Below are 27480 nucleotides of genomic sequence, written 5' to 3' on the forward strand. Positions count from 1 at the left end.
GCTCACCCCGCAGAAGGGGGTGATGTCATTCGCCCCGCGGGGTGGGGGGGCTGGCTGCTCCACCCGCCCTGCTGATGGCCAGTGGGGTGGACCTTTGCCAGCTGGTATGCCCAGAACCAGGCCGGCTCAGTTCCTGGGCTCCTGGGCTTGGAGTTGAGGAAGGTGGCAGGCCTCCCAACCCTGTGGGCTCATGACGACATGCCTAGTGGGGCCCAGAGACCCGCGTTGGGGGGGCATTGCCCTCTCAGGCTGCAGGCTTGCCAAGTCTCCGTGTGTCCTCGTCCTCCAGCCCCGGCAGGAAGCGGGACAGGGCCTGGGAGGGGCCCTCCCAGGGGTGAGGCTGAGTTGGGGCGGGCACGCCTGTGCTCAGCACACCGGGGCCAGCTTCCGGAAAACAGAAGTGCCCGTCACTGGTGGCCCCAGAGAGGAGGCTTCAGAGACGCCTCTGGGGGTGGGGGGGGTGGTGGGCAGCGGGGCTTCACATTTGGCCGGGCAGGGGGCAGGGAGAGAGTGGAGAGGATCCGGGCAGCACCTGGGCTTTGGAGCCGACATGCTGAAGGCCGGCCTGGGGCAGGGCGAGGGCGAGGGCAGGGCTGCGGGAAGCCACGTACCGCGTGGGGCGGGCGCAGGACAGGAGCGAGCCCCGGCCTGAGCCTGCTGCCCTGGGAGGGGGCACAGAGGGGGCTGGGTGCCCGGCGTCCGGCGCAGTGGGCAGGGCCGCATGGCTCAGAGCCTGCCCTCAGCCGCAGCCTAGGGAGGCTTCTCGGTGGGGAGGGGGCCGTGAGCATCCTGGATGTTGGTGAGCACACCCCACCCCAGCCCCGTCCAGGACTGGGGGGTGGGGGGCAGGCCTGGCTGCGGGCACCTTAGCTGGCACCGGGCTGGCACTGCTGCCGGGACTCCGGGGGCCCGCCCACCTCCTGCTCCGGGCTCCCGGCGAGGTCCACCCGCTGCTCATCCATCCGCTTGGCCTGGACCCTCTGGATGAGGCTGAAGAAGTCCTCGTCGGGCATGGTGGGGCCGCGGGGTGGCACGTCCGGGGGCGGGCAGCGCTGGTCATCGATTCTGGAGGACTGGGCAGATATAGACACGCAGGTTGGCGCCTCCTGTCCCCAGCCTTCGGGGCCCCGGCCCAGGGCTCAGGCACATCAGGGACCACTCTGAGCAGGGGCCGCCATCCGGTGGCAGTGCCCGCTCAAGCCTGAGAGCCGCTCGGGCCACCTTGGGCCTCCCTGGGCATCAGCTCCGGAGGCAGACCTGGGAGCCAGGACCCAGAATGGCCCTTGCAGGGAGCCGCGGGGTGTGGCAGGGCTGGACATAGGGCTGTGCAGGCAGCCTCCCAGGTTTGCTCCTGAGGCCCCCAGGCCTGGGGTGTTCTCGAGCTGCAGGGACAGGGTAGGGCACCACGGAGCTCCCCAGGGCCCCGTGGAGTCAGGGGGCCCAGGGGGCAGCAGGGCTTCTCTGCAGGGTCTGGCGCAGAAAGGCTGGGAGCCGGTGCAGTCCCCGGAGCGCGCGTGCATGTGGGCGGGGGGCTCGGGGGTTCTCGGAAGGGGCCGGTTTGGAGGCTCCGTGGACTCGCCCAGGGCGGCGCTGTCCTCTCCTCTGTGGGATTGAATGTCACATCTGGAAACTTCCCAGCTTCCTGCATGGGTGGGGCGGACGGGCGCTGGGGCTGCCCCCTCCCCATCCACTTCCCTGGGGGTTGCCAAACCCCTGCCTGGACCCGTGGGTGGCCGGACCCCTCATGTCCTCCGCACTCAGAGGTACAGCCTGGTCCTCAGTTTTCTCCATCCAGAGGTGGATGGCTGGTGGGGTACCCCAGGCCATGACCCCGGGAGCCTGGTGATTCCCTCCAGCTCGACTCCTGAGCCCGTGGTGACCTTCTCAGGGGGCCCAGGAAGGGCCCACAGGGCTGAGCACCCACAGGCACCTGATAACACTGGCTGAGCCAGCCAGGGGGGGCTGCTCCCCCAAAACACCCTGAGACAGAGGGACCAGGGCCCCAGCCAGGAGGGGGCCTGGGCTAACCCCGGGAGGGGGCGCAGATGGGGCGGGGGCAGACCCCGGGCTGCAGGCCCACCTGGCACTTGATGAGCATGTTGAAGAACTCGTCCCCTGGCTCCTGGGGGTCCCCATCACCACGCAGGTGGCCCAGGTTGTTGTGGGTGATGCGCAGGCCGGGCAGGCTGCCCACGCTGGCGCGCTGGTCATCCAGCCGGCGGCTCTGGGAGCTGGCGATGAGGTCAAAGAACTCCTCGGTCTGTGGGGAGGCCGTCAGCGAGGGCTGGGCTGCAGGGCGCCAGAGGTCAGGCTGGGGAGGCAGGGACCCCGCCCAGGGGACCCCGAGAGCGCCTCTGCCGACCCCAGACCCCGGCTGCTCTCAGTCAGCTCTGCCAGGGCCCCCCCGGGGAGGGGAGAATGCAGAGCCCAGCCTCCCACGCCCACTCCCTACACAACCCAGCGAGTCCCGGGGGACGGGAGGATGACAGGTTTCAAAGGATTGCAGCCTGGGGCTCCCGGTGACATGGGGCACTTTGCAGCTGGCCTGCCCCGCCCTCGGAGCCTGCAGCAGGGTGGGGGCCGACTCACCGACCCGACCCTCCAGGGTGGGGGTGGCTGTGGCTTCGGCGGCCGCGGGCTGGCCGTCCTCCAGGGGGCAGCGCTGGTCGTCCATGCGGCTGCTCTGGAACTTGCTCAGCAGGTCGAAGAAGCACTCCTCGTCGGAGGACGGGGCCCGGGGGATGCTCTGCGGGCCGGGCGGGCAGTCAGCGCTGGCTCCAGGCCAGCCACAGGGTGGTCCTGCTGTCCCGCGTGGACCCCTGGACACGGCCGGCGGGCTGCTCGGCTCGGACCAAGGTCCGGACCCTCCTCTCGCGCCAGCCCCGCGCCCCAGCACCGTTCTCCCCCACCTCTCCCCTCCCTCAGCCGCCGCTCCGTCTGGGTCTCCCTCAGCCTCCCCAGACGCGACATTGGTGTGCCTCCCCGCACTGGCGGTCACCGCCACCTGCCAGCAGCCTCCCTGTGCCCCAGGCCCCCCCAGGCACTCATGTCTGTCCCCTGCAGTGAGCGCCACCTGTGCCTGTGTGCCTCTGGAGCCCTGGCACCCAGCCTGGCGCTCACCACTGTCCACTAAACGAACAGACGAGCAAGTGGGTGAGTGACTAGACCCCTTGGCAGGTAGGGAGCCGTCACGGCCACTCCACACACTCCAGGTGCCAGGGCCCTGCCAGTGACCCAGGAGGTGCCAGCCCCAAAGGCAAGGAACCCGACCTGGGGGAGCTGAGGGCGTGTGTGTTCCACCCCAGCCGCACTCTGGACCCGTTTATAAAATCCCCGATCGGTGGGCAGGCCCAGAGGACAGCTCAGGTGGGGGCCAGGACCCTGGGCTGGGGCTGAGGTCAGGCTAGGGGCGTGGTGCCATCATCCCTGAGCCCCCTCCTCCGAGCACTGGCCAAGGGGTGCATGCAGCAGCCCGGGGTCTGCTCTGGGTTGTTGGGGCAGGGCAAGAGCCGGGATGCCAGGCTGGAGTCCTGGGGCAGATGCCCGCGGTAGGCATCAGTGTGCACTGGTGAGCGCCAACGCTGGGGTGAGAAGGCCCCCTGGTGGGGTCGGGATGGGAGGTCCAGGGCCATGGCTCTGGGCTGGGGGTGGGACGAGATGGACAGGCCTGAGACCAGGTCACTGAGGCAGGCTGAGTCCCACCTGGCAGGGGGCCTTGGGCAAGCCCACTTCCACTGGCCTCAGTTTACTCTGTGGAGGGCATGTTGGAAATGGAGGACCCCCGGTGCTCTGGACAGCCCATCGCCCGCCCCTCTCATGGGGAGGAAGTTCAGTCCTGGAGCGCAGCCTGCTGAGACCCAGGCTCGTCCACTGGCCAACGTGGGTGCGGTGGGGCGGGGCAGGAGCCAAGCGGATGGCTCTCGAGGAGACCTTGCTGAGGCTCAGGCTCTCAGGTTACCCCTTCCTTACCCCCTGCTTGATCAGGGCAGGCCCAGAGCTAAGGCTGGGGGTCCAGTTTGGAGTCCTGCCTTGCAGGGATCTGCTCTCCTGCGGGTGCCCATGGAGCCTGGAGGGAAGGGACAGCTCACGCCGACCGGCCCAGAAGGGCCCTGGTGGGGGTCAGGGCCTTGGGGACGTGCAGAGAGCGGCCAGGGGCTGGGGTCCAAATGTGAACTGAAAAGGGCTCCACGCAGGGCTCTGCTTGCAGCGGGGGGGGCCCGGGCTGATGGGTGAGGGTTGAGCACAGCCCCGCCCCACCGCAGGGGACAGCTGGTGCTCCCAACCCCCAGCCCGGCCTCTGGCCCCGGCTGGGGTCTCCCAGGTGAACCACAGCCCAGGTGAACGATGACAAGCCCCTCCCAGGAGAGGGGTGACCCGGGGGGGTCCACGTCACTGGACACGTGTGCCCCCAGAGCTCCTCCAGCCTCCCACAGGCTGAAGCTCAGACTCCAGGGAGGCACCTGGAGGGGGCAGGTTGCTGAAGGCTCCTCCATTTCGGCCAAGGCTGGGCTGAGAGGGGGCCCCTCCCGGCTGTTCCACGGCACCATCCCAAGCCGGGCTCCCCAGGCGCCACGCCAGAGCCACCTCTGCCCAGAACCCGGGACCAGCCCGGGGCCTGGCAGCTGTCCTCCCCCGGAGCCCAGGAGCACTTGTGAAGGGCAGGCACCTCTTGTGCTGGGCACTGCTGGACTGAGGCCACAGGCGGAGGGGGAGGCCCATGCCCTTCCCTCGGGACAGAGCCTTGCTCCCCAGCAGGACGCACCTGGAGACCTGGGCGCCCCCCACGCTCTCCTTAGCCCAACTCGGTCTTTCTATCCAGGAGTCAGGCCTGCTTGAGCCCCACTCCAGCCCCTCCTGCAGAAGCGTCAGCCCACCTTCTCCCTGGGAGGAAGGAGCCAGCCCTGGTGGCGCGAACCCTCCCCACCCCTAGCCCGGGTGGCCCCCTCCCCCTGGGCCAGCTGCCCAGGACGGAGGGCGGGGGCCAGATGCCCTGGACTTGCCCCACGGCGCCGGCCCCCCGGGGAACTGCACTGGCTGACCATCCACCCACCCCGGCCCCCAGGCGGGGATCGCTTGGCCACCTGAGTCCAGTTCCTGGAGGCCATGAGCCTCCACCGCGCTGGGGACCCCACACTCACGTGGATCCACAGCTGATCCAGTGGCAGCCAGGCGGACTGGGGCGCGGGACCACGTGGAGCCCGGGCAGGAAGCCAGGGTCCCTGCTGGGCAGCCCTGCCTGCAGAACCCAGTGCCGCCTCTCTGCCCAGACCCACCAGGCCCTGTCAGCCTGATGCTTAAATAGGCCCCAGGGCGAGGGCACCTCCCCGTCTCCGCCCACCCCCGCTGCACGCACACACAGACACAGACACACTCTCTCTCCGTAAAAACTGAGATGGGGCGCGCGCGCACACACACACGCACACTCTCTCTCTCCGTAAACACTCAGAAATGGGCCACACGCACATGCATACACACACACGCATGTGCACACTCACACATGCACACACTGTCTGTAAACACTCAGAGATGGATCTCCCTGAGCTTGGAGCCTCGGGCGGTCACTGCAGCAGGGTGGGGGTGGGACTTGTCAGGAGCACCTTCCCGCGGACAGCAGCCCCTGCTTCCTGCCTGAGCCGGCCCAGCGCAGGGAAGAGACAGAGGGTGGGGCCCTTCCCTGTCCTGGGCCTCGGGGGGGCCCTGCCCAGTCGCCTCCCCACGCAGCAGACCCCTCGACCTCTGCCCGGCCTCAGACTAAGACTCAGCCAGAGCAGCCTCCTGCTGCCCTGGGCGGGGGGGCATCCCTTTCTGCTCTTGGAGGACTCTGGGGTCAGTGTCCGCCTGGCCTGGGGTCGACCACCCAAGGCCTCTTGGGGAGGCAGCCGTGAGCCCCGCAGGAGAGGCGAGGACGGGATGGGCACAGCAGAACGCCCTCCTGGGCCCCTCTGTCCAGCCCCCTCCACTGAGGGCTCAGAGCTGCCCCGCAGGCCGGCCCTCCAAGGCTGCCTATTTTTGGGTGCCTGCTGGACACGAGGCTCAGCCTATCGGGGTCCGGGCCTCCAGCCCAAGAAGCCAAGCTCTGAACTTCGTGTCGTGGGATCTTTCTTCAAGGGCACTGCCTCGGCCTGCAGCCCCACCTTCTCCTCTACACAGCCCCACCGGGGGGTGTCGGGGGCTGACCCTGGCTCAGAATCCCAGCCCACCATTCCCAGCTGGAAGCCCTCAGGCCATCTCCTTCCCTCCCAGGGGCTTGGGTCCCCTCCAGGGCTGCGGTGAACAGGCACCCGTGACACCCTGCCCCTCAGCGGCCACCTGTCTGGCAGAAGGGGTCCCTGGACTGCAGGTGCGCGGAGCGGCTGGACCAGTGGACAGGCAGGTCGGCCGGGCTGTAACTGGGCGGCCTGTGCTCGCCTCCTCAGGTCCTGCCTTTGGGGCCCAAGGCTCTGGGGCCCCCACATGGGAGGGTGGGGTGTATGGCTTTGGCTCAGATGCCTCTTGGGGACGCCTTCCAAAACTGCCTTTGTGTAGGGAGGTAGGTGTGGCTGAAGGGTTCTCGAGAGTCAGACTAGTTTCTGCACTTCCTGCTGTGGGGGCAGGGGTGCTGCTAAGCAGCTGGGGTGCAGGCTCTGCCCCCGCCCTCAGCCCCCGTCTCACAGCCCGGACAACCATCAGCTGGTACCTGCAGTCCTGCGTGAAGCCAGGCGGTGGGGCAGGCCAGGCCTTCCTGCTCCAGAGCCCACCGTGGCTCCCCGACCGGGTCCTGTCCTGCCCACCCCTCTCTGGGTGGGCTACTCCAAAATGTCCCCGACCTTCAGGGCTGACACGGCCCTGCTCCCAAACCCCTGCCCCAGGACAAATACTTGGGCCTCTCAGACCACACGCAGCCACACCTAGTCAGACCCCGAAGTCACTGCTGCGCCGGGGACAACGTCCTTGCCCCAGGGGCCGAGGGGAGGGCCAGGGCCGGCCCCTTTCCCACAGGCAGCGTCAGCAGCAAGCAGGCCCTCTCACCTGGGGCCTGACGGAGCCCCAAGCAGGGGTCCCAGCACCTTCCTCGGCCCCGCACCCTTCCCTCATCCCACTCCACGGACACAGACTGTGGCCGTCGGCCAGCCGCCCAGCGGGGCTGGGGTGAGGTAGGGTCAGCGGAGGCCGCCCCAGGCGCGTGGGAAGATGGGTGCAAAGCACCTAAGGACACCCAACACAGCGCCCACGGCCTGCGGAGGCTGGGAGGCACTGACCAAACCTCTGAAGGGACGACTTTTAGACTAATTCTCAGAGATTTGGACCTAGGGGTTCTGAGTGGGGGGAGGGCTCCAGGCTGACCTCTGAACCCGCACGCTTCGGGGGCATGTGCCCCTCTGTGCCTCCTGCACCTTGACCAGACCCCGAGGGCCTGGAGAGGCCAACTAGGCGCCCAGGCACAGCGCGACGCCTGCCGGGCAGCAAGGAGCCTGCCCCTCCCCCCGCACCCCCATCTGTCCCCGTCCATCTGTCCACCTGGCCCCTGTCCATCCATCTCTGCACGCTGTGTCCCCAGGACGGGGCTGCTGACTGGGCCCGAGGACCTGAGCAGCACCCCAAGCTGTCCTGCAGACCCCTCCTGGGCTGCCTGCGGTCCCTGTAGTGAGGCTTCCGTCCGGCCAGTGAGTCAACACCGCACTGAGTGCCCTGGCCTTTCAGCAGGACCTGTATCCACTAGGAGCCAGGGGTCAGCAAAGACCCACGACCTCCTCAGCCCCTGGAGAGACCCCGGCCCGGCCTCCAGGCGGGTGGGTCAGGGTGGGCAGTGGAGACCCCCCAGGGGCTCCGTCAGCGCCCGGGGAGGGGTCACATACCGTGCGAGGCAGCTGCACCCGGACGTCCGCGCTGTCCAGTGGGGAGTGGCCACCCTCCCGCGGCCTCCTCTCAGCTGAGTCGGGCCCTTCCTGGTACTTCCTGCTCCTCACGGGGAGAGGGAGCAAGTCCCTGCCGGGCCCCCGCCAGTCCCCCGCGTGGTGGCTGTCTCCATTTTGCTCCTGGAGGGGGAAAGGCTGGGTATGGCCAGCGGTTCGAACCAGCGCTCCCCAGCGCGGGGCGCAGAGGGTCGCCGACCCCGGTGGAGGCGCTCGGGTGCCCAAGGGAAGAGAACACGAGGGGCACGGGTGGCCAGGGGGCAAGGAGAGGCAGGGCGGTGCTGCAGGAGTTCAGACTGCCCCCACCAACGCCCACCTTCCCGGGCTGAATGCTGGGTGACCGTGGGAGGCCCTGAGCCTTGTCCGTAATGGAGACCAGCGTCCAGTCCATTGTGGGAACCAGAGGCTCTGAGAGGGCAGGCCACGGCTCCAGGGCCACACAGCACCCTCCCCTGGGGGTCCAGAGCGCCAGGGCCCACGGTTCTACCTGCGAGCAGACAGGGGTAGGGGCTGGCCAGGCCGCGGGGGTTCTGCCATGGTTAGGGACCGCGGCTTGACCCTGGGTGGGTCGAGCCTTGCTGGCGGGACCGAGGGGGTGGTGAAGGGAGCCCATGGAAGCCGTGGGGCCTCCAGGGGCCCCTCTGGGCAGGGGTGGGGCCTGTGCGGGGTCCTGAGCCACAGAGGGCACGCCGGCCTCCCCTGGCACGGACTGGATGCAGGCAGGAGTCCCAGCGGGCGTTTATAAGCTCCACACACACCCCCAGGCTGGTCACACCCTGTCCCTCAGCTGCCACAGGTCCCCACGCACCCCGGCCGGCTGCCCGAGCCCACTCACCCGCTCCAGGGGTAGTCTCAGCAGGTCCCAGGTCTCCGCGCTCAGCCTCTGCGTCCTCTTGGGTCTGGCTCCTGCAAGGGAGCAGGCCCGATCAGCTGGCACCAGGCCCAGGCTTTGAGGTCAGCCGGCCCAGGGGCTAGGGACCAACAGCTCCCACCTCCTGACCCACGTGGGGGCCAGCGCAATGTCCACACGACTTCCGTGCCCCACCTGGACAAGTACCCAGGTGTCCAGAGGGCGCTGACTGCACAGGGGCCAGGCAGAGCCTGGCTTGCTGGCCCCCAACCCCGCGCTCCAGCTTCCCACCGAGTTCTGGCCCTGGCTCTTCCCCACCGGCCTTTGTGTCCACTGTTCCCTCCCCTGGGACGCCCCTCCTGCGTCTGCACAGCCGCAGGCCTCAGCCTCTGCTCTGTGGTTCCCGCGTCCTGCACCCTGCCCATACGGCAGACAGCCCAGGTCCTCCCGGGGGGCCGAGCAAGCTCGCCTCTGAGGGCCGGGCCGGATGAGCCCAGGAAGTACAGGGCGAGGCGCAAGCAAGGCCTCGGGTGTTGGTGGACACTCTGGGGGTCCCGTCTCTGGCCTTGGACCTGTTAACACCCTGTGGAGCTGGGCGCCCTCCTCCTCCTCCACAGTCAGACAGGCAGGTCGGCATGTTGCCCGGCCCCAGTGCAGGGGAGCCGTCTCAGATGCCCACTGAGCTGCAGTCACAGAGGTGGTGGGCTGCCCTCCGAACCCCACAGCACCCGGCTCCCTGTGAAGCTGAGCTGCCCTGTGGACACCTGCGGCAAGGCGAGGGGAGCTGGACTCGGAGGCCACGCCATCCAGCCCCTCGTTGCGGCCAGGCGTGCACGCCACGGCTCATGGCCACGGGGGGCAGAGCGGGAGCCCCCAGCCTGGCACCCCCGACCCCAAGCCTGGGCCTGGCTCCTGCACTTGCACCCTCCGTGGGAGACACGGTACCCAGAGGGGAGCCGACTCTGGCGGCCAGTCTTCCAGAGCAGTCCAGACTGAACAAACGGAGCGTCTGGAGCCTCACGAGGAAGGGGCAGGCGTCCCGAAGCAGCTGGAGGCGGCGGCTGGACTGCCGTGCCCTCCTCCCCACCCTGGCCCCCAGGGGTGGAAGGAGCCACCCCGACCCCCACACCCCCGCTCCCCAAAGGCCAAGAAACATGCCGGCCAGGCTGGTGATGCCAGGGGTCCTTGGAGGGGCATCTGTGGCCACCGTCCCAGAGCTGGGGAGGGAGTGGCCGCCACGGCCCGACCAGCCGTGCCAAGGTGTCCGCAGGCCTAGGACCAGGCCAGCTGCCAGCCCCCAGCCCTGCTGCCCAGCCCCCTTGGTCAGGCCAGGCCTGCTGTTGCCCCTACGGAAAATAGCCGCTGGCCGGTGGGCCTCAGCCAGGCCCCGAGCCAGAGGGGCACAGCCTCGGCCCACGGCTGCAGGAGAGGAGCAGAAAGAGGGGAACCCCGCTGCCCACCACGCCCACACAAGGAGAGAACAGAGCCAGAGGGACCCCCGTCCCAAGGCGCCTACTCACCCCAGCCGGCGGGGCCTGCTCTCAGCTGCCCTCACCGGACCCCCTCGAGGCCCCACGCGGCTTCCCCATCCTGGACACCGGGCCCCAGCCCCGCACAGCTGCTCCCGTCCCGCCCCGGCCCCGGCCCCCACAACCAACGGCCCCTCTGAGCCGCGCCCGGCTCCGGGGCAGGCCCCCTCATGGCCCAGGCGGATGGCGGGCGGAAGGCCCTCCGGCTAGGCTGGGCTAAATGCATCCTCTGTCTGCACGGCGCATTCTGAACCCGGCACTTCCAACGGTCCTAGGGCTGAGCCGGCCCTGACTGGGGGCATTCAGGCGCCGCTGGCTGGCTTTCTGCCCTGCCCACCCGGGGGTCGGGCCTGGAAAACTTCCCGAGGACTGCCCACCGCCACCCAGTCTGAGCTCCTCACCCTCGTTTCTGTCCCTACCGGGCATCTCGACACTCCTTGTTCCAACTCGCAGGTCTTTTAGCTGCCCAGCCCAGGGCCCCTAGTTCCGTGCTTGCGTCCACTCCCCGCTCCTGGTGGCTCCACCTTCAGAGTCCGCCCGGAACCGCCCTCCCAGCCCTGCCCCGTGGTCCCTCCTCCATGCCAGGGCCTGAAAGAAGCCCCAGAGTTCTGGGGACTCATACGAGGTCCACGAGACCCCCACCCCTTCCCCTGCCCCGGGGCCTTTGCATGGCTGTTCCCTCACCCAGGCTGCGGTTCCTCCCCGAGCTCCGGGCACCCTCCCTGCCCTCCTTCAAGTCTTCACTCAAATGTCGTGTACAGATTGAAAGTTTGGGTCCCCCAGATTTCATATGCTGAAGCCCCAGACTCCTAGGCGATGGTCCAGGCAGCGGGGCCTGGGAGGTAGTGAGGGTGACTGAGGCTCACAGCAGACAGAGAGGCCCCCGGGGGGCACAGCCCCTCCACACACTCAGCTCCACCCGTACCCCATCTGCGCTGCAGGACAAGGTCCCCCCACAGAACCCCACCGCGTGGACACCTCACTGCTGGACGCCCAACCCCCAGAACCTTGAGGAGTAAGTGTCTGCTGGCAGGCCACCCTGTCTGTGGGCTTCCTTACAAGGCTCAAGCTGGCCGTGACCGCGGCCTCTGTGTGGCTCACCTCCTGCTGTACCTGTGGATGCCTCCGCCCCGCCCCGCCCCGCCCCAGCCCCCAGCCAGCCCCCAGAGCACCTGAAGCACGACTGGCTTTCTGCACGGGTCGCTTTTTATCGCTGCTGCGGCCCGCAGACTTGGAAAGGACCCAGCACGTAGCAGGTACTTTAAGAATAGAACAAGTAGCCAGCGTTTACTGAGCATCTACTGTGTGAGGCCACGTGCAGCTTCATGCGCTGTCCCCTCTGGGCCGTCCCCGGCAAAGAAGGTCCCAGCCACCCTCCAGGACCATGGACACGGGGGCTCAAGACAAGGCAACAGCCTGGAGAAGGCCGCAGAGCCCCGGAGGGCGAGCCGGAGCGGGATGGGCCGTTGGGCCGCAGGCGGGCCCGCGTGGGGCGGGTGACAGGGCAGGCTCACCTGGAGAGCCCTGGAGGCCAGGCTGAGAGGAGCCGGAGAGGAGACAGACACGGGGACAGGCAGGCGCCCGTGGCCCACGGCCCTGGTCTGTCCATCGCGGGAGCCTGCGTGGGCTGCAGGCCACTTGCTGAACGCCAACGGACAGAGGGCTGGTCTTCAGCCCTCCCAGGGCGTGAGTCATGCCCTTGTCCCCGCCCACCACCTTCCCAGGATGACCAGCCAGCCCGCTTCTCAGACATGGACACGGTGGCTCAGCAAGGTAACCTGGTCAGCCAGGGCCAGAGCCCGCAGCCTAAGCAGTCACTTAGGTGTGACACCGACGTACACCCCGCCTCCAGAAATGGCTGGGCGTGGTGTCCAGGGACTCCTGGGGCTCTGGGGCCAGGGAACCACGAGCAGGGCCCAGAGGGTGAGGGGACTGTGGCAGGCACAAGCTGGGGCGGTGGGCCGGGTGGGCGTCCCACAGAGGGGCCGGTGGGCAGCCCCCCAGGGCTCGGGACTGACTCCCTCGTCCTGTGCAGCAATCATGCCGCCGGGGGTGCAGGAAACTGCCCACCGCGCCCCGCCCCCCGGGCGCCCTGCTGAGATGGGCAGGGGTGGGCACACCAGGCCCCTGGGGAGGACAGACCCTAACCCGGGGCATCGGCGGCAAGGCGGAGCCCCGCCCACCCAGACCGGCTCTGGGACCTCTTTGCTGGGGTGGGGGCAGAGAGGGCCGTGAGGGTCACACGGACTGAACCCAGCTGGCCCTGGGGCCTGCAGCTGCACACTGTGCCCCTGCCTTCATCGAGGCTGGGAGGAGAGGCCCTGAGGCCTGGGGCCCAGCCGGCCGGTGACCACCAGGCCCGGCACCACCACAGGCCTCACCGGTGTCACGAGGCAACGCCTATCACAAGGGCTGTGGCCGGTCCCCCCACCCAGGCCAGGGTCTCCCTCTTCCTGTGAGGACACCCCTCCACCAGGGCTGGTTACACCCCCCCCCCACTACCAAGCTCTGGGTTTGCAGCTGTTCCCCCCCAACACTCCCCGTGCCCAAGACAGTTCCCAGAAGACGGTCTCCCAGCTTTCCGGAAACTGGGCCAGACCACCGCCGGCGCTCAGTGTGCCCCGGAATGAACCGGTGAATGAGTAAATGAACACACGATGCCACTCCTGCAGACAGCCCTGCTGCGGCCCCCGCCCCCCCAACCAGTCTCACCGGATCTGGGGTCTCCTCCGGGGCTGCCTAGACTCAGGGTGCTGGCCTGCCTCCAGCAGTGGCATCCCCGGGCCCCCTGATCTGCCTCCACAGGCCTGGGCCCTGCTGCCGTCCTCCCAGGAGGACGGCCTCATCCAGCGTCTGCTGGCGGCCTGGGGGGAGGAGACTTCCGGGGGCCCTGGCGGGGAAGGGTCTGGCCCCGGGCAGAGCAGAGGAGCAGGCTCGGGGAGGACAGAGGCCGCCTTGTTCCCGCCCCACCCCGCGGCCCCCTCTCCTCTGCCCGCCCGGAGAAGGAAAACACCAGGAGAGCGGACCGCCACTGGGCCGCGCCTCTGGGGGAGTCCTTCGAGATGCTGGGCCCGGCCCTGCCCCTGCCCGCCGCTGGGGTTCCCAGAGGGCGGTTTTGTAGGGCCAAGCGTGCCAGGGGGTCCTGGACAGAGCTGCCACCCTGGGGAGACCTCGCCTGCGGGGCAGACGTCAGCGTGCACGGGCTGGGATGGGGTGGGGCGCGAGCGGAGGGGGGCCACACTGCTCCCCACCCTCACCAGCCACAGCGCCCCCAGAACGAGGGCGGCGGAGGGTCCCAGAGCCTCTGCTGCCTCCCTTCCATCGCAGAGGGCAACGCACGGCCCCGGCCTCCAGACTGGCCACTGTCACGAACCCCCCCAGTGTTACAGCCCCAAACCCTGGAGACCCAGTGCCACAGCCAGACGGGCCAGGGAGCTTCAGGGGCCAGGGCAGGCGGGCGGACCGGGAGCCGGACTCCCCGGAAACGAGAGCCACGCCTCCCCCTGCCTTCCCCTCCCCTCTCCCCTTCCTGACCCCCCTGCCCTCTGCCCCCCAACACACACTTACTAATCTCGGCCTGGGGGAGTGTCTCTGGCGAGCCCGCCAGTGAGATTACAGGCTCTGCGGCCATCAGCCGGCCTCAGGTGATTGGCATCCAGCCTCTGGCTGGTTGGGCCCCCCTCCCTCCTTCCAGCAGCCCCGTCCCCACTCTGTCCCTACAAGAAGCCCTCCCTCAGGCCCAGCCCCCTGCCTGGAGACATTCCTGTCTCAGGGAAGGGGGACAGCCAGGGAGAAGACCCCTCCCCATCCTCATACCTGCCCTGGTGATAAACCTGGGGGGCTCACTCAGGGTGACCCCAGGCCTTCGCTGCCCCAGAGGCAGAAAGGACCGGCCCCGGGCCCCCTGGCCCCGCAGAGACCCCGTCTGTCCGTCACCACTTTCCATCTCTGGATCCAACTTGCCCCCAGCACCCCGTCGTTCGCCCACCCCCGACTGTGAGCTCCGGAACAGGCGGGTAATGGGCCTCAGAGGCTGACACCCCGGGGACAGGGGCTCGACACCTTCTGAGGGACCCCATTGCTAACCTGGCAGCTCCGTTAAACGTTCTCCAGTCTTGGGGCAGACCCCACCGAGCCCCCCAGCATGAGCCAGTGTCCACCGACTGCTGGCAGCCCACCTGCCAATCCCTGCCCTCCCAGGCCCCTGCACCCGAGCTGAGGTCAGAGCCTGGGGCAGGGGCCGTGGGACCTCCCACTCTGGCCCGTAACTCACCTTGGGCCTCATAGCCGGCCAGGTCTGGCTTCTCCGCGGCTGCCGGGCTGGCCAGCCGGCCCAGAGCCAGCTGCAGCTGCGCCACGTTCATGCGGGCCGTGAGCTCCCCGCTGCGGTCCCTGACCTGCAGCCAGGGGGGCTGGGTCAGCAGGCCCCTACAGGAGCGCCGCCACCCCAGGGCTCCAAGGGCACCGGGCCCGACCACGCCCAGAGAGGTGGTCTCCCAGGGTGGGTACAGCCCCCCACAGCCCAGTCCAGCTGTGCCACGTGGAGCCCTCCCGTGGGCAGGCAGCCTTTCTTAGCCTCACATCCCCCAGAGCCCTGGCGAGCACCCTCGTGGCAGGGAGATCTTGTGCTTACCCGCAAGCAGGACACAGGAAGGGCGGGCGGGGGACCTGAGTGCAGCTCCAGGGCCCCCCACCCAGGCCCTCCCCTGACCCAAGCTCCCCTGCCCGCCCCCCACCTCCTGGACATCTAAGGGCCTTGCCCGCCCCTGGACGTGGGGCGGTGGTGGGTTTGGGCAGCACTGGGGAGGGAGGGGACCTGGCTCTGTATCTGGGGCTGCTTCCCAGGGGAGGGGTGGGGGCCAAGGACCGGGAGGGGTGAGGCGAGGCAGAGCCAGCCGGGAGCCAGGGCCCACCCATGCCCACCAACCCAGAGGCGACCCTGGCCACGGTGGGAGGGCCTGGGTGGACAGGCCCGCTTCCCTAGGAAGGTGCCTGGTTGAGCAGTCCCAGGGGAAGACCCTCCCCGCGGAGTGGCTGTGCCTTCATGCCCAGGACTGCCCCTGGCAGGTTATTTCCACTCAGGTGTTGGGCGCAGGCATGCCGAGGCCGAGCCTGGTGCAGCTCCGGCAGGGACAGAAGCAGCGGAGGGTGGCTTTCCAAAGGCAACACTGACACTTGGAGGGGCGAGAATGAGCCCCTGCTGCCCCCTCCCGACCGTCTGGCTGCAGGAAAGGAGGGGCCACTAGGCCCTTGAAGTCACGGAGTGGCGGGGCCCCTTCGCAGGAGATGGTGACCGCCAGGAAAAAGTTCAGGGCACACAGAGGCACATGGCCCAGATGTCTGCAGGCAATGCCAGGAGGGGCCGGGGGAGGGCTTCAACGCTGGTGAAGGGCAGGCTTGGGGGCTGAGGGCAGGGCAGGCCCGGCTCACCTCCTGGGAGATCTCCAGGTGCTTCTTAGCAAAAGTCAGGGCCTGGGCTGGGCTCCCCATGGATACGTAGGCATTCCCCAGGCTCCAGCATGCCCGGCCCTCGCCCACTCTGCCAGGGAGGGAAACTGAGTCCATATCTGCCCGCCAGGCCTGCCAGCCCGCCCACTCAGTCCCACCGTCCCAAGCCCCTAGTCTCCAGGTGGTCAGGGCCCCCACCATGGGAGGTGGTAAAGGATGGGGAGGGTGGGTGGTCCAGGTGTGGCCTCGACCACCCCCAGGTGGCCGGTGAGGCTCTCACCCTGGTGGTGGCAGCGACTTCATTTCCTTGGCTCATTAATTTTTAAATTGAGGTAAAAATAATATAATCTCAACCTCCGTAAAGTGCACAATTCAGCGGCTCTACGTACATTTACAATCTACAGCCCTCGCCTCGGACTACTTCCAAGACATCGTCACCCAAAAGAAAAACCACGGCCCCTTGTGAAGCCTCCTGGCAGGGCGGCTTTTTGGGAGACCCCTCCTCTCCTCTAGCCATGAGGGGCTCTGGCCTGTGGACTCCGAGCTATCTTGCTGTGGCCGCTACCCCCACCCCAGACCTGCACGAGCGGCTGTGAGCTTAGGGGTCTTGTCAGTCGGTCTGTCTCTTCGCACACAGATGTGGAAAGAGGGAGGCGGGAGGGGAGCGGGTGTTGTTCAATGGGGCAACGGGCCAGGGACTGGGGCCCAGCTGGCCCAGAGCCCAGGGGTCTCCCCAGTCCCTCCCGGGGGGCAGCGCGGCTGACCTATGGAAGAAGGCTGAGCCCCAGGGGGGTGGGTCCCCTGGTGGTCAGAGGCAGAGCGGGGCTCAGACCCAGACCAGCGGGCCAACAGGCTGCTGTGGTCGGCCTGGGGCCCGAGGGGGCGGTCGGAGCCCCCTAGGGCCTGCGCCGCCCGTGTCCCCGCCGCACACCTGTCAGCCAGCTCCTGGGCGATGAGCAGGTGCCGGAGGTGGTACTCCGCCGCGCGCTCGTAGTCCTGCAGCAGCGTGTACGTGTTGCCCAGGCTGTAGCAGGCCTGTGCCTCCACCGCCTGGTCCTTGAGCTGCCGGGACAGCTGCAGCGTCTTCCTGGGGAGGGGGGGGCGGCGTGGGGCGGCAGGGGGTCACCCAGGAAGGGAGGAGGGTTCCAGGATTCCCCTCCGCCAGGGGCCAGCACATTGCTTGCGCTCCCCAAGCCCCCTTCCAAGGGGTAGACAGGGATGGGGGGGTCGTGGATCCAGCCCCAGGATCCCATGGGGGCCTCTCTGGGCTCTACCAGTTGCCCCTCTGGGGCAACACAGAGCACTGCCCCCCTCAACCCATGGCCTCAGGGAGGTCAGGCAGGCAGGCCTTGTGGCGGGGGCTGGGTGGCGGGGGGGGTGCCTCCCTGGCCTGGTGTCCAGGCGCCCTCGCCCACGCCCTCCTAGGGTCCACCGGCTGGGCAGGCAGGCCTTGACGGGGGCCAGGCGGGCAGGCCCTGGGGGAGGCCAGGCAGGTAGGCCCTGGGCGGGGGGCTGAGCGGGCAGGCCTTGGGAGGAACAGGTGGGCCGGCCTGTGGCAGGGGGTGGGGGGTGGGGCACCTCCCTGGCCTGCTGTCCAGGCGCCCTTGCCCAGCCCACCCTCTCCCTGGCCGGGCCGTGGGGGGCTGCCTACTTGTAGTACTCGGCGGCCACGTCAAAGCGCCCCAGGAAAATGTGGGCGTTGCCCAGGTTGCTGTAGGCTCTCCTCTCCGCTGCTTTGTCTCCAAATTCCTTAGCGATGGCCAGGCGCTGAGGACACAGACGCAAGGCCTGAGGTGGTCACGGGGCAACCCGGGACCTGCTGCCGGTGGCAGGCGCTGCCCCCCTACCCAGCATAGCCAGCCCAACATCCGCATGCCCAGGGTGCGACCCAGGAGCCCCAGCACCCAGCCCAGACAGAGCAAGGGGGCTGGGGGGAGCCCCGCCGTCCCGCTCACCTCCTTGTGGAAGGTCGTGGCCTCCGTGAAGCTCCCCAGCAGGTAGTGGGTGTTGCCCAGGTTGCCGTAGGCCCTGCCCTGGGCCGCCCGGTCACCCAGCTCCTTCACCAGGGACAGGTTCCTCCTGGAGGCCGAGTGCGTGTGAGCCATATCCCTGCCAGCAACACCCTGCCGCCCGTCCAGGCCAGAGGACGCTGAGCCCGTGGCCCCCGGGGGTCATGCCCCCTAATGGGAGCGTCTCAGTGCTGAGCTTGAGGACTCTGGTTTTCGGGCACCGAGGAGGCCAGGGGTGGGTGCTGTGGGGAGGGGAGCCACCCGGGGCCCCGCCCGCTCTGCTTACTCGTAGAACTCGGAAGCCCGGCGCAGCGTCTCGCGGACAGCAGGTGGCAGGTGCCCCGGGTCCTGCGCGGCGCTCCAGGACAGCTGCTTGCCCTTGGCGTGGTACACGTTGCCAATGTTGTACAGAGCCCTCGCCTCCCCGACCTGGGGGTGACACCGAGACCGGGGCTGCCTCCAAAGCCTCAGTCCCAAGGAGCCAGGTGCCCAGACCCTGCGCGCAGAGCTGGTATTCCCACGGCCTGGTTTGTGGTCCTCCCTGCCCCTGGGGCTACGAGTGCAAGGGCATCACCTTGTCCAAACACTAAGGTAGGGATCATAAGGAGGGGTCTGTCCCTCCCGGGTCACCCCTCTAACACCCCAGATAAGGACTCCAGCTCTGCCACCTCCAAGGGGGACCGGGCCAAGTCGGTGACCTTTCCGCAGTGGAGCCCTCCCGTGGCACTGACGTCATCCGTACAGAGGCAGGGACGCTGACCCCACAAGGTCACCGGGAGGACACTGAGCAGCCATCAGGGGCTCAGCAGAGCCTCTCTGCCCAGGCTTCCTCCCAGAGCCACCTCCACCCCCGCCGCCCCCTGGCCCAGGAGCGATGGGGACTGTCGCTGGACTCAGCAGGGAGGTCGGTGAGAGGGGAGCAGACAGGGAAAACGGGGGCCCAGGACTCAGCCCCACGGCCTCCACGTGACCCAGAAGAGCCCTTGTTTCTGAACAGGGACCATCCCCCGTCTTCCTCCCAGCCGGGGCGTCTGGGGCCCTGGGTGGTGTCCTCTGGGGCCCAGTCCCAGCTGGGGCGCCCAGCCAGCGCCACCTGCCCACCTTGTCCCCCTGTTCCTGGGCGATGTCCAGGTGCCGCTGGCAGCAGACGACGGCCTCATCAAAGCGGCCCAGCACCTTGAGCGTGTTGCCCAGGTTCCCACTGGCCTTGGCCTCCCCCATGCGGTCACCGATGGTCCTGGAGGGCAGAAAGGAGTGAGGGGCCGAACTCAGGACTGAGCCCAGCATAGACCCGGGTGAGGGCCTCTGAGGACCGGGGGCGCCCTACAGTCCCTGGGATGGTGCTGGGCGGGGGTCCCGAGGCGGGTGGGCCCAGCCCAGGATCGCCCGTCAGCCAGGTCAGGTCTCGGGGAGGCCCTGGTGAAGCCCAGTTTCAAGGCCGGGAACGCCAGGAGCCTCACGATGGGAATTCACCCCGTGGCACCTCTGCAAGCGCACACGGGCACCCCCCGCTGGCTGGTCCCGAGAGCACGGCTCAGGGCTGGAGGGGGAGGCCTGTGGCCAAGGTGCTCAGAACGGAGAAGCCTGGCCCTGCCTGGGAGGTCTGGGGACTGGGGTTGGGAGTGGACAGGGAGGGTCAGCAGGCCAGGGGAAGCTCTGGAGGCCAGAGGAGACTGGAGACCTTGGGAAAGGGGGGCGTGTGGGAGCGCGGGGGTGGGGCAGGGGACTGAATGGGCGGGGGTCCGCGGTGGAGCGGAGCGGGGTGTGGCCGGGGGCTGAATGGGTGGGGGTTCGCGGGGGCGCGGCCTGAGTGGGCGGGGCAAGCCGCTCGGCGCGGGCCGGGGACGGGGCGGGGGCTGAATGGGCGGGGTCCGCGGTGGCGCGGGGCGGGCGGGGTCGGGCCGCTCACCGGGCCAGCAGCAGATCGTGCTTGTGGTACTCCAGCGCCCGCGCGTACTCCTTCAGGTAGAAGTAGGCGTTGCCCAGCTGGCTGTAGATGGCACTCAGCGTCTTCAGGTCCTCGGTGCCCACCTGCACGGCGGCCTCAAAGAAGGCCACGCCCGCCTTGAAGTCTCCCGCCTTGCACAGCCGCTCACCCTCGAGGGCCAGCTCTAGGCACGAGGCCTCCATCCTGGGCAGAGAGGACGGGTCAGGGGTCTCAGCGGGCCCGGTAACGCCATCAGGCCTGGGGCCCTGGCTCCTCCTCGCCACCGCGGGGCCCCCCGGACGGCTGGGGCCCGGCTCCCTTTGGATGAACGAACAGAGGCAGCTCTGGGTCGGGCAGCGAGCCCACCCCCCCAGGCCGGCACGCTGTGTGGCTCTGTGCCAGAGCCTCACTGTCCGTCCCCACCCGCCCCCATCCCCAAGCCCAGGACCCCAACTGCCGGGCAACGGCATGAGCACAGCTGCAGCCACCCCTGCAACTGGAGGACACAGCCTCCGGCCCGGCTCCTGGCTGCTGGGCGGAGGGGCTGCCCCTGGGCCAGGCGCCGCCCGCCAGCCTCCAGAGGGGCCACAGTGGCCTGGGGCGGGCCCTGATGCCCGCTGAGAACAGGAGGCTCATGGGGTCACGAGACAGTTGGGGCCACATCAGTGAAAGCCGATACCAGCCCCTTCCCTGTCCTGTGTCCTAGAGTGGTGGAGCCCAACCTCCAAGCTCTTGAACCTCCTAACCTCTGGGGGCAAGGCTGCATCTGAGCCGATGTCCTGCCCTGGGGCCAGAGGGGGACAGGGGGATGGCAGGCACAGAAGGAGTCTTGGTGGGGGCCTAAACAGAGGCCGGGGGCTCCTGCCGCCCCACCCCACTGAGACGGCCTGCAAAAGTGCGCCCCGGAAAGGTGGGAGGCGGCTCAAGACCCCGTCCCCATCCCCTTACTCCCACTGCCTTCACGTGTCGCCAGAGCTCGTGGAAGAGTAACTTAAAGTGTGCTCGCCAAACAGCCCGCTGCACCCCCGAACTCATTCCCACCTTATTAGGACTGAGCAACGACCAGGAGTTACCGGGGAGTCAACGTATTTTCCTAAGAAACAGGCAACGTTTTCTAGGCCAGTGCTTCTCAACCGCCCTATCCAAAGGCCCCTCTGAGACAGATCACAGTGCCCATTCGTGCTGCCCGAGTCGTTGAGAAAACCAGGTGACACCTCGAGAACAGGCCGGGACGCAGCTGCGAACCCCCAGAGAAGCCAAGCCCTGTGCCCTGCACCCCACAGGCTCAAGGCATTCCCCAGGACCCCCCCACGTCGGGGTCACTGATCCTCTCCCCCTGGAGGGTGCAGGGCCTGCGCCTGGGGACCCAGCCCTCTCCCAGCCTCCCCGAGACTCAACCAGAGCCCCGCAGCCTCTGAGAGCCGGAGGTCAGGGACCCAGCCTTGAGACTCGGCCGTCAGACCCATCAGCGTGTCCCGCTGACAGCACACCCGCCTCGCCGAGCACCCTGCCCTCCAGACGCCACGTCACTGCCCACGGGCAGCGGCACCCCCACCGCCAGGGCCATGCATGGGGCTCCTTAATTAAGGCCTGCTTGTCCCTGCCCAGCTGCTTGCCACATGGCCAGCTGCCCTCTCCTTCCTGGGGACTCGGGGTCTAAAACGTGGGCGTTTCCGGAGCCCCGCGGGCACTGACCCTGATCTGATCACAGGAGCTGCCCCCTCCCTGCCCAGACACACGGCAGCAGTAGCTCAGAGGTTTCTGGAGCGGGCAGGGCCCTGGACCTCGACATCAAGGGCACAGGGGTGCGATGCCAGGATGTGTGGCCGTCTCTGGGAGTGCCAATGGGGGGAGGCCTCCTCCTGGGGAGGCGCCAGGCAGGGGGGTCCCAGGGGCCCCGCCCCCGCTCCTGCAGGTGCCCGCCCACCCGCCTGCCCGCCACACCTCTTCCCCCGCAGGTCTCGCATCTTCTGCACATACAGCCACAGCTCCAGGCCCACGGGCAGCAGCAGCGGGCGCGGGCGCGGGGCGCCGTACACCACCTTGCACACGGCCTTTTCGGCCAAGCTCAGGGCCGCGGGTGGGCCCTCGGGGGCAGCAGCCGGCATGCCGGGGGGCTCTGACCTCCTCCCCGGCCAGCTGGTCCTGGCTGTGTGCCGGCCGCGGGGTCCCCTGCCCGCCTCCCACCCTCGCCCCCGGGCAGCGGGCTCCCACGGACACCCCAGGTCCCTGGCAGGTTCTCCGCAGCCTCCCAGGGCCTGTGGCGGATCAGAGGATCAAGGGCGGCTCAGAGCTGGGATCAGCACCGTCAGCAGGGCGGGCGGGCAGGAGCCCCAAGGGGGCCTGTCCACATGCTCCCCTCAGGGGCTGGCACACAGCCGGCAGGGGGAGCACAGCACCAGCACCCCCCGCCCCCAGACTCTTACTTCCCCCCAGCCCTGTGGCTGGTTCGGGGCCAGAACCCGGCCACACAGCACAAGAGCCTGGAGCACCTGGTCGGTTTGTGGGAGCAGCGAGGACCCAGTGCAAGTGGCCCCCCACCCCCCGCCCCCAGAGCTGGGATGGGCAGGGTCTTCACCTGGCCCTGCCCCGTCCTCCTGGACCCCTGCCATGTCCGCCCCTGCGCCCAGCCTGGCCTGCAGCAGGGTCAACGGGGGCACAGGGTCCAAGTCACCCTGTTAGTCCCCTGAGCCTCCGGGACGCTGCTGGGTGACCAGTGCCTGACCACCGAGTGAGCTCCAGGCCTCAAGTGTCACCTGGGGGCAGGGCCTGGAGGAACCCAGGGCTGGGGCCTTGAGATGAGCAGACCCCCTCCAGCCACTCCAGCGCCTTTCCTGAAACCCGCCGGCCGCTGGGCCGCCTTCACAGCCCGCTGCCAGCTCCTCCAGCGCTGTGGCTGGTAAGGAGGCTCGAGTGGCCCTCTCTGGGCGAAGGGCAGAGCCTCTGGAGGAGCAGCGGCGGCGGGGGTGCCCGGTGCTGAAGCCCAGCCCCGGGGCTCGGGCTGGCAGGGCAGCGGGGGGAAGCCCAGGGCCCCTCGGGGCACCCCAGTGGCCCACCCCTGCTGGGCGCTCTGTCCGCCCACCGCCCCCACGGCCCCGTGGGCAGCCCCTCCTGCCAGGTCGCTCGCCTGTCTCAATCACGGGCCTCGGCCAGGGAGGAGGCCCAGCGAGGCTGTAGCAGGAACCCGGGACAGGGAGGGAGAGGCTGGGCTCATGGGTAGTGAGAGCCAGGGTGGGCCCTGACCCCCAAGACCACCTGGGTCTGAGCAGAGACAGGATGGCGAGGGGGGCGGCGGGAGGCCTGGGGCAAAGCCGCCCGGGATACTGATCCAGGCCAGCATCAGCTTACCAGGGTCGGCAGACGCTGCTGCTCTGGCCGGGGCAGGGGTGTCTGGGAGGGCACTGGGTGGGCAGATCAAGGGTGTGAGGATGAGGACCGAGGCCAGCCGCACCCCCATCCACACCGGGCCCTGCTTCTCAGGGGGTCCAGGACAGGGCACCCTCCTCCAGGCCCTGAGGCCTCTGTCCACTCCCGGGACGGCTCAGCTGAGGGGCAGCACAGGGCCTGGACCATCTCCTCCTTGCCCAGCTCCTGCCGATAAGCTGAACCCCCAGACTCTGCACCCTCATGTCAACCCCAGGTCCTTCCTCCGCCTCCCGGGGCAGCAGCCCCCCAACACCAGCACTGCAGGCTATCCTCTCCCCTCCCCCGCAAGACGGCCCAGCCTGGCCAGGCCCACTTCCTCGCTCAGTGAAGAAGGTTCTGGAAGTCTGATCTCCACACCACCTCCACAGGCCTGAAGGTATCTGTGGGAGCCGTGTCCACTGGGGACGCGCTAGAGCTGTGGCACCCTGAGCCCACCGCTTCAGTATTGGCCTGTCAAGCCGGCCTGCCTGTCCCTGTCCACTGCCCAGGACACCACGCTGCAGGACGGCAGGGCCCCCAGCAGGCCTGTCCACCCAGAGGCCGCTGGGGCACGAGACAGGGGCTCCCTGGGGCTCTGGGCCAGACCGGCCAGGGCTTTTAGGGCCCAGGACTGCGGTCTCAGTTCCCCCTTCACCAGCCTCACCCCTCAAACCCAGAGAGGGGCAGCCCGTACACCTGGGATTTGCCACGTGGGCTAAACGGGTGCCTAACTGTTAACCAACAGTCCCCTACAGCCTAGGGCGAGACCGGGCCCACAGCCTCAGAGGCCTCAGGGACCACACTGCCTGCCCCAGCAGGGCTACGTCCACCTGTGAGATCCGCTCTCCAGCACCAGCGCGGCCCGGAACACCTCTCCTTCAAAGTGGTTGACCAGGGTCAGCCTTCCCAGCAGCCAGACCACAGTGGCCGGGAGGCAGGGCACTGTCTGCCAAGCTCCCGCCACCTGCCCACTGGCTCACCAGTTAATGAAGTGCTTATTGACCGCCCAGCGGCTGACCTGGCTGCTCTGGCCACCACGTCACCCCTGGTACCCCTCCCACCTGTCCTCAGTGTCCGAGAGTAGCCGTCAGCCCTGGCCCCTACTGCCCTGCCCTCTGCCCACACAGGCCCCCACCTACCTGTCTCCCCAGACGGCCCAGTGTCCCCTGGGCGCCATCGCAGAGACTCACCGGCGGGGGGCTGGGTCCCCATCGACCCCTCTCTGCTAAAGGCAGTCATTCCTGTCCAAGGCCGTCACCCACACTCTGGGTGCCTGGGCAGCCGCCCCAGGGCCCCCACGCGACCCCTTCCTGCCGTCCCCCGAGTGTAGCCACACTGACTCCCCTTCAGTGTTGGGGATGCTCTCAGAACAGCAGGGACAGGCGGCCTGGTGGAGGCAGGAAGCACTGAAGGGGAGAGGCGTGTCTGCCACCAGCTTCAGAAAGCGCCTGAGGGTCACACGTCCAGGGAGCCCAGTGGCATGGCATCCCCATCCGGGAACCTGCTGGTGGGGGCACCTCTAACAAGCCCCTTACCCCAGTCTCCTCTCCCAGCCCCTGCCAGGACCACTCAGCTGCTGGCCTCACAGAAGGCAGGAGTTCAGAAGAGGACGGCCCACGGCTCCCCCACTGTGGGGGCTTCTTGGCTACCCGCCCATTCCCCGGGGCCCTCCGCCCCACACCTCTGCCCCGGGGAAACAGGCCCAGGGGCAGTGCACCAGGGTTCTCAGTGTTAATCGCTCCGGTGAGGCCCCACCCACTTCTGCCTACCTGACCTGGTCCCCTCTCCAGGGCCCCCGCGGGACATGGTGGGCTCGTGGACACACTCACGCTTAGTCCCTTCTCAGTGCCAGTGCGAAGCCCAAATCCAGGACCCACTTTGTAAGAACTGGACTCATCTCCCCAGGCAGGAATGTTGGTGTGGGAAGGGGAGCCACCAGGTTGCAGGGGCCGGGGGTGGGGACAAGGCAGAGGAGACCCGACCTGGCCCCAGGGAGCCCCCCACACGCTGGGGTTTCTGGGACAGCCACCCATGGAGTGCTCAGACCGAATTGCTCCTGTCTGTGGGGCATCCACGTGCCGGGCTGCAGGCAGCCCTGGGCTCCCACACCACAGTGGGGCTCCCTGGACACTCAGGTTCCAAGGGGACAGCTTTATGGTGGCCTCTGGAAGCTAGTTCCGAGCAGAAAGGACCCTGCGCATACCCAGCCACGCTCAGGTCCGACCCCCATCCCCATGGGCCTCCTCACAGGCCCTGAAAGCAGGCTCCTGCCCATGAGCTCGGCATCTCTGCCAGGTATACCCCCCAACCTCTGCCAGGTATGCCCCCCCTCAGCCTGCAAGAAGTCCAGGCAGGACCCGGGGCCTCTTGGGTGTTCGCTTTGAGCTCTGATGCCCTGCCCACAGACAGCTCCCCCAGGCTACTGGTCCTTGTGCTTGTACCCACCCACACATCAGGCTCCCGGGTCAAGCCTAGTGGGGAGGCTAGCACAACGTGGACCACACGCTCCACCGCGCAGGGTTTCCCAAGGCTAAAGCGCCCAGGGGCCCCCTCCACCCACAGGCCCCTGCACACACACGCACAGCCAGATCAACACCTGCCATTCTTCCAGAACGTGGCCTCCACCCTGGGCAGACGAGGCCCGCAGAGGGCCCCATTCCCACAGGGGCAGGGGGTTGGGGGGTTTGCCATGCAGGAGTCCTCAAGGACAGGCCTCCGGGGTCAGCTGCCAGTAAACCCACTGGCACGCTCCTCCCACTGCGTGGGGCCCGGGAGTCAGGCTGGGGGCTCAGCGCTCCATCCCGAGACCACACAATGGGGGCTGTGTCTCCAGCCAGCAGCACAGACCAGACAGAGGTGGGAGGGGCCGCCAGGGCCTCATTCCACAGGTCAGGGTGTGTGGCGGGGTGACAGAGGGGCGGTGGGGCACCCGGCAGAGGTTTGCAGCTGGGCTGGAGAATCCTTGTAGCCCATGCTAGGCCCCTTGAAGACTCAGAAGCCCCCCAGGTCTTAAGGATGGCTGGGGGAACTGGATGAGGTCACTCCAAGGCGGGGGCCTGTCCAGACCATGAGGAGCCAGGCCTGCCTCCGGGAGCCGCAGCCAGGAAGCAGGCCCTGCCCAGCACTCGTGCCGGCCCCGCTCTGCCAGACACCTGCACACGAAGGCAAGCCCTCAGAGGCCTGTGCTCTCCCCATCCCAGGCCAGGCCCAGGGCATCACCTGTAGCACGCCCTCGACCAGCAGGGAGTCACCAAGCAGGCAAGCGGCCCAGGGGCAGGGCCACGCCGTCACCCCCGATGGGCACAGGGCACAGGGCCCAGACCACTGGCATCACCCGGGAACCCGCCCCAGGCAGGCGCCTTTTCAGGCAGGCACACACCCACCCAGCTGCCTGGCTCTGTAACCCCAGCCCAGCTGCAATCTGCTGAAGCAGGGGCATCTGGTGGGTGGGGGGTGATGGGCCCCACCCGTGACACACCCGTGGTCCCCTCCCCACAAGTGCTGTGGCAGTGGGAAGGAGGTGCCAGGCTGGGGAGGGAAGTCCTGGCAGCCCCCACCACACACCTGCTGTGCTAGAGGCCAGCTGCTGGCAGGGCAGGGCTGGAGAAGGGGCCCCTCTCCCAGCCCTGGACACTGTGGCGAGAAGGGCCCATCTTGCCCACCCCCTAGACGCCCCTCCCTTGCCGGTTTCCAGGGGGTGGTCAGTGGGAGGCCCAGCGCCCCCACCCTCGGACTCCCCTTCCTCCGCCCTGGGGCACCCTGACCCCGACACCCTCCTTCGGCACCCCGCGTCCCCCCACCCCCGCCGGCCGGCTGGGAGGGGCATCCCCGCCACGTTGCGCGCCCGCCGCCGCCGCCGCCGCCGCCGCCGCCGCCGCCTTTGTTCCGGGCCGGCCACTCGCGCCTCCTGCGTCCACGGCCCCCGCCGCCCGGTCCCCGCGCGTCCCCGCCGCCCGCCCAGCCCACCTGGAGTAGAGGCGCCGGGCCGGGCCGGGCAGCTCGTCGGCGGCGGGAGGCGCCGGGCCCGCCATGGGGCCGGGGGAGCCGAGGGCCGCGGGCCGCGAACCCCACGCTCGCGCCGGCCCCTCGCGCCCGTCCGCGGGCCGCGGGCCGCTGTCCACCGCCCGCCCGTCGTCCGTCCGTCCGTCCTCGCGGGCGGGAGGCGCCGAGGAAGTGATGCGCGCGACGCCGCCCCTCCCGCCGTGGCCGTGATGTCACCGCCGCCCGCGGGGGAGGGGGCGCGGGCCGAGCAGCCAGTCCCTCCTGTGTTCGCTCGGGTGGGGGAGGGGAGACGGCGCCGGGGGTGGGGGCCCCCCGCGGGGCGGGGGCGGGGCGGAGCCTTCGGGGGTTCCTCTGGCACAGGCCCAGCCGGAGGGTGCGCCCCCAACGCCCCCCGCCACGGTGAGTGCGGGGGAGGGGC

General features: G+C 68.9%; 1 protein-coding gene across 2 annotated transcripts; it reads right to left on the reverse strand.

Moving 5' to 3' along the window:
* Nucleotides 1-573: 573 nt before the first annotated feature.
* On the reverse strand, nt 574-27091 carry GPSM1 (G protein signaling modulator 1). Of its 2 annotated transcripts, none has more exons than XM_068972080.1 (14): nt 27027-27091; nt 19638-19859; nt 18830-18965; nt 18015-18157; nt 17675-17798; nt 17371-17486; nt 16651-16806; nt 15702-15810; nt 14545-14668; nt 8728-8798; nt 7836-8015; nt 2590-2746; nt 2081-2289; nt 574-1073 (listed from the first exon to the last, which is right to left on the reverse strand). In XM_068972080.1, the coding sequence occupies exons 1-14, from the start codon at nt 27089-27091 to the stop codon at nt 867-869; spliced, it is 2019 nt and encodes a 672-aa protein (XP_068828181.1). In that variant the 3' UTR covers nt 574-866. The 2 variants fall into 2 exon arrangements, with proteins under 2 accessions (XP_068828181.1, XP_068828174.1); XM_068972073.1 differs by lacking the exon at nt 27027-27091 and adding an exon at nt 21600-21763.
* Nucleotides 27092-27480: the final 389 nt, after the last annotated feature.

Source organism: Capricornis sumatraensis, chromosome 1 (genome assembly GCF_032405125.1).
Source record: "Capricornis sumatraensis isolate serow.1 chromosome 1, serow.2, whole genome shotgun sequence".
Taxonomy (NCBI): Eukaryota; Metazoa; Chordata; class Mammalia; order Artiodactyla; family Bovidae; genus Capricornis; species Capricornis sumatraensis.

Bases quoted from the DNA above. Each gene is read 5' to 3' on its own strand.
- GPSM1 (XM_068972073.1), bottom strand. From the start codon at position 21,763: ATGCCGGCTGCTGCCCCCGAGGGCCCACCCGCGGCCCTGAGCTTGGCC. The intron at 19,860-21,599 runs GTGTGGCGGGCA...CTCTCTGCCCAG, and splicing joins CGAGACCTGCGGGGGAAGAG to GATGGAGGCCTCGTGCCTAG. The intron at 18,158-18,829 runs GTGGGCAGGTGG...TGTCACCCCCAG, and splicing joins CCCAGGAACAGGGGGACAAG to GTCGGGGAGGCGAGGGCTCT.